Here is a 10,540-nt window from a genome sequence, read left to right as displayed (position 1 = left end):
ACTAGTATTGGAAAATGTAGATCAAAAGTAAGTTTAGAATCAAAACTTGTTTATGAAATACATTACTGGTATCACGAAATCATAACCTTAAACTAACCTATGATCTTTGAAACAAAAATTCAAATTAAGCATGAAAACTATATCTATGTACTGCACCTTGTGCATTATATATTTTGCAAGTCAAATGGGTTCAAGTTCACTTGTTGGCTTAAAATCAGCTGTTCATGTTATGATGTCTGCTTGACTTTGACATCAAGATTGACGTAAACTGGTAATTTAGCAGAAGTTTGGAGGTAAGTTCATCCAAATTTATATTATTCATGACTTGATTTTTTTAAAAATGTAATGACTCAATTTTTTTCTATCAAACAGTTGAAATTACTACCAAATCTAGCCGTAAAATTTATATTGGTAGCATTGATGTTTTGTTTTTCATGATACACGCGAAGCATGACAAGTGAAGTGACAACTGAAACATTTTGAAGAGGGGAGTAATGAGTAATGAGATAAAAATTATAAAAAGCCGAGAAGAGTATTTTGTTTTATGTTAGTTTGTTACCGAGTTGAAGAGCTGTCTGTTGTTGACGGTCTCTGATTCATTTTACTAATAAGCGGAAACTGGAATACTAGAAGTTGACGAGTCATTGTTAGACAAAAACTTGTTTGCTTCCAATCCAATTACAAGAAAAATTATTGAACTTAATACAGTCAAGTAATCTTTTTCTGCGTACTGTGTTCCTAGTATAAAGAAGACTCTCCTGCTCATCTGTAACGAAGATGAAGGCATTTATCCTATTTTTAGGAATCGGATTGTGTTCTGGAGATCTTTTGAGGTAGGTATTCCTGATTGAATTTTATTTCTTCTGTTATAAAAATGGAGATATATGTTACCGTAGGCCTACTATAGAATATTTTTTTCTTTTTTATCCAAGATCTATATCAAATGACAAAGCAGTTTTGGTAGAAACCGTTCTCATTTGTGTGTTCTAGATTGTTGATCACAATTACTTTTGTATAGTCAATAATGAATTTGTTATTTTTATGCAATTATGATGGATCCACAAATCTAAAAAATTCTTGCCAGTGGTGGATCACATCAAAATATTATTATAGCTAATGTCAACTTTATCAAGTATCATCAATCTAACTAGTGCAAATTAAACATCCATGAGCGGAGAGGGGGGTGGAGCGCCTCTTGATTTGATTTTGAAAGCAGATCTGTCCAATCATCTAACAAAGCGTTGAAATTTGTAAGAAATTGGTTTTAACATGCAAACCCCTCCTTTGCTATGCGCCTATGCCACTGCAAGGGCCACACGAGTCGTCTTTTCAGTCGAGGGGGCACAATGGACAGGAAGCTCTCCGAAAGGCTGATATTGGGTTGAAGTTCGAGAATCAGCCAATCAAGCGAGCTTCCTGCCTTGCCGAATAATCTGAAAAACGCTTTTTGTGGCGCGGCCCTAAGATTTAAGCTGCGATTCCTTAGGGTGAGACATATTAGGCGTTTCTTTCAGGCTTCAACCAATCAGCCAATCGGAGAACTTCCTGCCCTGCCGACTCTGAAAACGCCTCATATAGTCTCGCCATTCGCGACGAATCAAGCCGCGCGGCTTTAGAGACGTCGCTAAGGAGTTACACCTTTTTACTCCTTATAATTAAATACTCACTTGGGGTATTAAATTGACTAGCTTATGCCCTCATCTAAGTTTATATAATACTGTTCTATAATTCTGCTTTTATCTTATAATATTATTTTTGGAATTTTTTTACTGTTACGCATGTTTTATTTGTTACTCTTTAATTATTATAGTATGGTAGATACCGTGCCGATATATACCATTTATTTTATAGTTTAGAATCGTTCATCTTGTATATTTCATTTTGGCATTTATGGATATTGTACAGTAGTACTAATTATCATTATGAATGCCAAATTTGTTGAAAATAGTGTTTTTAGTCATCTGTTTTAGACAACCATTTACCTGAATTACCTTTCTCTTTATCAATACCAGCAAGGCCAGATGGGTAGCGTCAAGAGTTATCATTAAAACTATCGAGAAGGTTTCCTCAGATGGTTTCCTTATTGTATCTCCGTTTCATTCATAGACTCAACTATGTTTGCGATAATATAATCGCTTTTGCTGATAGTTGTGTGTGTCGAGTGAAATAAGGCGTTACTCCCTTCAGTTTGCTAGCACCGCCTGGTGGTGGGCTCGAATCCCGCCGGTAGGCATGGACGTTTCATCACCTCATCAATCACCCACGCACTCTTTCCACTCCCCTCGCACAAGAAAACAGCTTGTGTGGGCATCATCCGCAATAAAATTTGAAATAACTGTATAATAACCAATATCATCTCATTTGTCGTAGGGTTCCAGTCTACAAGGCCGACTCCATTCGGAAGCAATTTGCAGAATTGGGAAATGAGTTGCCCCACAGTCAAACAGTGTATGGATTTAACGGCGTTTCTAATGTAAAGGAAGGTACTGCTGAAAGGTTGACCAATTACTTTGATGTGAGTAGAAGACTATTTCCAGCTTTCCTCATTTTTAATGAAGGCCACTCTTTAATAATTATTTCCAATAATTAAGTCGCTTTCGGGTACACAGCTATTTTATCCGAATCCATTAAGAACTTTTATCATTTTTTGATAAACTGATATTATCCAACATTCAATTTTATATAAAGGGAAAGAACTAATTATTATTTCCTGGTAAATTAATAACTTGATTCATTACTTATAGTAATCACATTATCTTCACAGTTGATATAGAAATCACCAAGTTTTGACTGTTGACACAGTTTTTGATTTGAGTGTCTAGTTATAGATATTGTTTATGTCATAGATAAGCTACCGGTACTTGAAATCTAAAAGAAATCAGTTTTGGCTGCCTGTTTCTAAACATTCACTTTAGAGACTCAGGTCATTCAACTTTTCACATGAAAATACTAATTTAAAAAATATTGATTATACTTAACTGAGCTTAGCTTATGCTTTATGGTAAGTGAAGTTAGTGTCATATTCATGTAGCTTTCACTCAGTTCATTATTTAGAAACACAGTTTTTAAAACTTCGCAATTTTATGATTCATAATGATAGACTAGTAAAACAAAGAAGTAGGCTAATAAAAATCACCATTGAATTTTGTCGGAAATTTCCTGTTCAGCAATCTTTCAACTTTTTTACATAATTTTCTTGCTTGCCTTCTCAATAATAATTATATTGTAGTCCTCTTGGAAGCCAATTCCTTGCATACTTTCAATTAAAATACGTATTCTCAATCTCGATCATAATATTTGCAAGTTCAATATTTTCCATCATAAACAATTTTCAATATATGCATATTATCAATTGTCATACAGAAATTTATGAAATAGCATTAATGTTGTAGTTGTAACATGAATTTTTTGATAAAAAATTGAATTTAAAATCAGACTACTTTTATATAATAATGAGAGAATATCATTATTACTGTCTTGATACATCACAATATATTAGACTAAATCAATTATATTTTTTCAGGCGCAATACTTTGGTCAAATCAGTCTTGGAACACCTCCCCAATCGTTCCAGGTCATTTTTGATACCGGTTCTTCAAATTTGTGGGTTCCCTCCAAGAAATGCAGCTACTTCAACATTGCCTGCTGTAAGTAGATACTGCAATAGTAGAAAAACGTTTAAGAACTGTTATTATACACAATTATTCCAATAATTAACTAACTCTATTATTCCAACCAGCTGGTTGGTTTAATGATCTAAAATCTTTATTTATTGTCACCTTGAAATCAAATCTACAATTATTTTTGTGAAAATAATTAAGGACTGAAAATTTTGTTTAGTGAACAACTACAAGACTTGAGCTATTTCAGACTATGTGTAACCTTATCTTAAGTTGAAAGAGGAATAGCACAAGGTTACCTTATTTTTTCTCTCCCTATCATTTTGATGATGTACTTATTGTATGAATCAAAGAAATCTCATAAATTTATTACTTTTTCCTGAATCGATTGTTGAAATCAATTCATCATGCTTCTCAATGAGTATTTCATAAATGTGACAGATTTGAACCTTGCACAAATATAGTTTCAATCTATTCTTATGCATCTATCAAAATAATAAACGATTGTATAGCTCTTTATCTGTTTCTTCTTAAACAGTATTATTCATGCTCACATCATTTACCAATGATAACCAAACCAATGGCCCTTGAATAAAATTAAATGAGTCATTTTTTAACAAATAGTCTATAACTCACAGTAATTCCATTTCCATTTCTTTATCTTGAGTTTTTAAAAAAGAATCATTCAGATAGTACGACTTTGACCCGCTGTTATCTTATTTGAGTTCTACCCTTCTCAGCAGAAAATCTTCCGATGTAATATAATTATTCAAATACCATAGTAGAAGTTGTTCTTTTAACTATTAACTGCAAACATGAAAGCTGTAGAGTTACCGTTGAAAAAATCTTCCCTATTATATTTTATGATTCAGTTTATTATAATCTCATCAAGTGCGGTTATTTTTCTGATACAATATCAATTATGATAATCAGATTCAAATCTCATCTTCATGAAATATAAAAATGAATCTATTGAAATTCAGCACAAAGTGTTACACTTTTCAAAATGCATGTTGAATAAAAATTATTGTAGTGCTACCGAAAATAGCACAAATCTCAACTAATTTTCTTCAATAAATAAACTACCTACTAAAAACAAGATTTACAAATTGTACTTTGGCATATTATTTGGCAACTATTTATGGCATACATGCATTTTGCTTATTCTATCTCTTTTATTGCCGAGTTATCATTTTGTTTTGTCTTCAAGAATTTGTTGAATAGTTTGATAGTTGAATAGTTCCCTCTAAATTTCCCTGCCTGATATGCTTTTGGCACACATTGATTACAACCTTCTCAGAATAGAATCGATGAAATTATGAGAAAACCTTTTTGCGAGCAATGAAATAGTTATCATTGATATAATAAACTATCATACTAACTTACTGGAGAGTAAAATGTTCAATTTGGCTAACTTATATTATGTAATTTCTAATCCACAATTGACTATTCTATTCAAGAATTTTTATTTACTATTATCAACAATATCCTAATTATCTGAATCTTATTGAATAATATTGTTCCTAAAAGAGAAAACACAGCTCTTATAAATAAGTCATAGGTCATTGATTAAATGATCCATTGCCATGTATCATTCTATCTTGGCACTTGGTATTTTTATTTGTCATCTTTTTTGTGTGTCTGGGATAATAGATCATAATGGATCATTTTTCATTTGATTCTTATTTTCCTATCATTTACTAAACTTTATTTAGAATATTGTACATAATATTATGCTATGAAGCTAGTTTTTCATAATAATTTATCGTTACTATATTCCACTATTTATTGGACTTTTAAATATCACTTCATTTACTACCTGAGTTGTTCAAAGATATAAAAATAGGAGGATATCATTTTTCTTAGAGAGCAGAACCCAGTTTAAAAGTATAAGATCTCTGCTTTTCACATCTCGACAGGTTCCCCGTGGAATGATCTTCCATTTCCCTCTATCCTTAAACGTTGCTCTGAACATTGTAGAAACGATATTCAAGCCTGTTTCAAAGGTGAGGTAGAGCCTACCCAAAAGTGCTTACACAACTCCAAGGCTTGGTGAGATTCCAAACTATATGAGTTTCAAAAATAACATTTAGAAAAATTTGTTGTATTCAAAAAATATCTCCCTTTTTGCTTGAAGTAGAAATCTCTTGCAATACAAATGAAAACGTATGCGGCCTTACATTGCGAATGTGAAACAAACTTGACACAGTTTGTGCCAAAAGAAACGTTAGTGGAATCAACTATGAAGTAATTTGTCATTATTATTATTTATTTATACGAGTTTAGCCAAAGATCAATTAAACACTCAAAATAACTAGTCACTCAACTAAATCGATGTGATTTTTCAATTATATAACTTCTCAACCAAATGGTGTTCCTTCTCATCATTCGAAACTTTGAAATTTTTCAAAAATCATGAGGTTTTTGTAGAATTGGGACTTTTTTACATTAAAAATGAATTCACGATGCAAGCGGTGCGTTGCTTTACGCTGCATAGGATCTGTTTAGCACTAAGTAATCGTTTAAGCGATCCATAAAAACAAGAACTCTTATAACAGAATCGATATTATTAGTTTTTGAATAACTTTTGTTTTTTCAGTGACTCATCACAAGTATGATGCGACAAAGTCATCAACATACAAGGAAAATGGAAAATCTTTCGAAATCCGTTATGGAACTGGGAGTCTTTCGGGATTCCTCTCAACTGATACACTCACTGTAAGATATGATAATTATAATTGATTCATCATAAAAAATACTAATTTCTCTAGTACCCAAGATTAGGATTAAGACTTATGTGGGAATCACCATTTGCAAAAATAACGAAAATTGATTTGTGTAAAATCGAAATAGTTTAACAGGAAACTTGGATGATACTGTATCAAGTTATCATCAGTATTCATCTTCATTTTTCATTAAATTTGTGTAAAATCGAAATAGTTTAACAGGAAACTTGTATAATATTTTAACAAGTTATCAGTATAAATTTTCATTACTCATTAATCTCCAAAGGGGTACATGTTGGTTTTTTTTTTAATAGAATCACGTGTACCCTTGGATTTTCAAAGATAAGGCCTGTCTCGGCCAAGATAGAGTTCATTATGAAGTTCTATTAACGGTTAACATTATCGGCTCCATTGTCAAGTTTTGTGTCAGAAGAAGCAGATCAAAAGTTTAATATTAATTACATGTTAAAGAGATCTATTATAAGTTGTTCATTATTTTCCTGTGCTCAAGTTATTTTAGTACTGTACCATAAATTTATGAAAGTAATTATAAATAGAAATCTAAGTACCCTTTTTATAATTTTAAATCAACTTGATAATTTCATATCAACTTGATAATGGCATCATATAGCCGAAACATGTTGTGATTAAATAATTCTAAAAAGGGTAGGCTTAGATTTATATTTTTATTTATATTCAAGAGTAGCCCTAAAGAAAATAGACAATTTATGAATGTGTATTTCTCATGTTAAAATAATGAAATACGATGCGTTTCAGATTGGAGATTTGAAAATAAAAAATCAAACTTTCGGCGAGGCAGTCAAGGAGCCTGGCATGACATTTGTTGCAGCCAAGTTCGACGGTATTCTGGGACTAGCTTTCAGCTCCATCTCTCAAGACAGTGTCACTCCGCCATTCTATAATATGATGAGTCAGCACCTCATCAAGGACCCGGTATTCTCCTTTTATCTGAACAGGTATGCAGTTCAACAAACACCTAAATTTGGAACGATGAAACTTGTAATAATGACTGAACTTTATGATAAAAACAAGTACAGTAAATCAATTAGATTGTGCAGTTGAAGTGTTCTAAAAGTCTTCAATGTTTGATTCCATTACGAACTGCTTGTTAAATAATCACTTTTGAACAATTAATTACGACATAGCAGTCAGGTATTGATGAAGGGCCTAGTGTCCGAAAGCGCTAAACTAATGTGAGTAGAAGCTAATAGCTTTTATTTATACAGTATAAATACCTGACTGCTATGTCGTAATTAATTGTTCAAAAGTTCTAAAAGTGTTTAAAATATGATGGTCTTATGTAGGCCTACAATAAAATTGACACACAATACGGTTTACATGTTATACCTATAAATTCCGGACGCATTTCAAGGACACTAGGCCCCAAATTTTTGTACAGGAGAAGTTTGGACACAGAATTAACAAAACGTGCAAATCTATTAATTTAGATTGAAAAAAAAATGTTGTAAAAATAAAATTAGATACCTTCATTGGATTATTATTGATCAAAAATTAAAAAGCATGATAATGAGAACTTCAAAATGAATGAAAATTGATATTCTTTATGTCAGATCTATTTGATTAATACAAAATTGATTCGATTTTTAGTTTTTAGTATTTATATATATTCTTTATAATATTCGATTATTTCAGGAACGCTTCGGCTCCAGCTGGTCAAGGTGGTGAAATTATTTTCGGTGGTTCCGATCCTGAGAAGTACGAGGGTGAATTCACCTATCTTCCTGTTGACAAGACTGCCTACTGGCAGTTCAAGATGGACAAGTTAGTACTGTGTTTCAAATTTAAAACTAAATTTGTGTCTTAGTACCTTCACAAATTAGTTTTCCTGATCTCTGGTTACCGTACGCAAGGGAAGATCGAGTATTAAATTGTAATTAGTTTTCAATTATTGTTTATCAATTTAGTACAATAATAGCCTATTCTCAATACATTCTGAATCTATTCTCTATTCATATTTGAAGATAGCTTCAAATAAGACAGTTTGCAGATAGCGTTTTACTATTTGCATGTAGTGACCGCCACGGATGACATGGAGAAAAACGGTTGAGGCAGGTTGTGCAGGCAGCAGAGAAAGACTTGGGCAGAGGTCAAGAGGCTTGCAGCCAACACAGATGAATGGCGAACATTTTTGGATGCCCTATGCTTCTTATGGAGCGGAAGGAACCAAGTCAAGTCAAGTCTGCTCTAATAACCAGCTGACTACTAATATTATTAAGCTTGTATTTCAACATGCAATAGGGACCAGGAAGTAATTCTTATTGTTGAATAATTGAATTGAATTGGATGAATTGAATGACTGCCTTTATTTTGACCTAGGAGGGCGAAGTTAGGGCGCAGTCGGCCCTCTCTTACACTTAACCCTCAGAAGCAGTTATATTACTGAGTATAATAGTAGTTTTGCTGAGTATAAATTGATTCGTGTATGAAGTAGTGAAGGTTATATGGTGGTACCAATGACTTATAGTTGTGAAACAACCAATACTTGTTTCTTGTTGTTTGAAAACCAAGTGGTTGTAACAATTTTAAATAATTGTATACATCGAGTTCATTAGAATTCGATAGTTATAATTTTAAATTTCAAAGCCCGGCAATACAACGCTAAATAATTACTAGATAAATAATCACCTATATTATTATATAGGTTGTTGTGATTAAAATAATAAGTGTTTCTACAAGGTGGTGCAGAGGAAAAGCATGCTTTTCGAACGGCTAGTACTCGGCGACGGGAGGGGATTTTGCCCTTGAACGAATGTTGGCAGACGGCTCATACTATACCATTTATTTCAATCGAACGTACAACAATTTATTTCAGGATCATTGGAACGTACAACATCGTGTGTTCGCTGTCGAGCAGGTTTTTAGAAACAATGAATCTGTAGTCACAGTGCAACGCTTTTCTGTCAATATATTAGCGTTGGACATCGAGGTGCAGTGCCTGATCGAAATACTGTACTCTGATGGGTTGCAGCGTTTCGAAGTACTGGTTCTGTGATGAAAAAGAAACCACCTGATCTTCCCCGTTTAGTTTGTACTCCGGAAAATGTAGACCGAGTTAGTTGTTACTAGTCGTAGACGATCGACTAGACTAGTGGTCGCCAAACGTATGAGCCTGTGAGCTAGAATAGCATTTATAAATCTTCTAGTGTGCTACCAAGGAATATTAGAATAAACAAAGTATCTTTTATCGCCTATAAAGATACATTTCTAGTGTTGAAATCTACTTATCTCATAGCAAAATGTATAACAAAAGTTGAAATGTACATTTCAATGAGAGCAGTGGAATTCTTTTTGGCGATCAAGTATTTTCTTGATGTTTGGAGTATACGTTGAAGCCGCCATTCTGACGCAGTTGTCCGAAAAATGTTCCTATATCGATTTTTTTATGAATTTCATACTTGAAAAAGATGATTCACACAAGTAGGTAGAGCTGAGCATGTCTTTCAATAGCTTTCAACCTCAATGCAACTTGAATAATAATTGGATATTTTTCTTTGGGGACTTGAGGCCAAACATTTCCAGTTGTAGAAAGTGATCTGAGAGACAAGATCATTTTAAAAATTCCATTTCAACTGAAGACTGATCTCCACCAAAATGTTTTACAACACAAGTTGCAAAATCTCCTGCATCGATCTCTACAAAAGGAGAGTTGAAGAATTGTACCATATTTGATATGCTTTTAAAATCTTGAAATCGTTGATCAAACTGTTGTCTCAAGTCTGAATTGTAACGTATTCTTGGTTATTGCTGAAGTGCTGTGAAGGATTTTTCTCATCATTGATTTTCTTCAGAATGGAAAAGTGTTTATATTCAAACTGGACGACATTCTTTTCCCACATCTCAAGCTCCTTGGAAAACGATTTTACAATTCAAATCATTCCACCGATGTCCTTATCTTTTCCTTAAAACTGCAAATTAAAATCATTCAACTTCTCAGTTATTCATCTGTGAGAAATGCAAAATTTTGTAGCCATGTCTCTCAATGCATACCATTTAATTGGTTGACAACCAAAGCATTTCTGTGAGCTACCAAAAACTACCCCACAAGCTACCGGTAACTCGCGATCGACTGTTTGGCGAGCACTGGACTAGACGATACTATTATATTATTCAATAATGAAGTTATAAAATTATTATTCTCAGTTATCATACACA

At 32.9% G+C, this 10,540-nt stretch overlaps 1 protein-coding gene across 1 annotated transcript; it reads left to right on the top strand.

Annotated features, from left to right (window-relative positions):
• Positions 1–259: 259 nt before the first annotated feature.
• LOC120352553 (lysosomal aspartic protease-like) lies at positions 260–8,329 on the top strand. Its single transcript, XM_039433656.1, has 6 exons — positions 260–833; positions 2,371–2,515; positions 3,524–3,647; positions 6,220–6,338; positions 7,124–7,323; positions 8,021–8,329. The coding sequence occupies exons 1-6, from the start codon at positions 778–780 to the stop codon at positions 8,190–8,192; spliced, it is 816 nt and encodes a 271-aa protein (XP_039289590.1). The 5' UTR covers positions 260–777; the 3' UTR covers positions 8,193–8,329.
• The last annotated feature ends 2,211 nt before the right edge of the window (positions 8,330–10,540 follow it).

This window comes from Nilaparvata lugens, chromosome 7 (genome assembly GCF_014356525.2).
Source record: "Nilaparvata lugens isolate BPH chromosome 7, ASM1435652v1, whole genome shotgun sequence".
Classification (NCBI taxonomy): domain Eukaryota; kingdom Metazoa; phylum Arthropoda; class Insecta; order Hemiptera; family Delphacidae; genus Nilaparvata; species Nilaparvata lugens.
The sequence above is the reverse complement of the archived record's forward strand: the minus strand, read 5'-3'. Positions and strand labels throughout refer to the sequence as shown.

What these genes read in the sequence shown, in the direction of transcription:
- LOC120352553 (XM_039433656.1), top strand. Translation starts at nt 778, where the DNA reads ATGAAGGCATTTATCCTATTTTTAGGAATCGGATTGTGTTCTGGAGAT. An exon ending in CTACTTCAACATTGCCTGCT is followed by an intron (nt 3,648 to 6,219) that starts GTAAGTAGATAC and finishes TTGTTTTTTCAG; the next exon opens with TGACTCATCACAAGTATGAT. An exon ending in TCTCAACTGATACACTCACT is followed by an intron (nt 6,339 to 7,123) that starts GTAAGATATGAT and finishes GATGCGTTTCAG; the next exon opens with ATTGGAGATTTGAAAATAAA.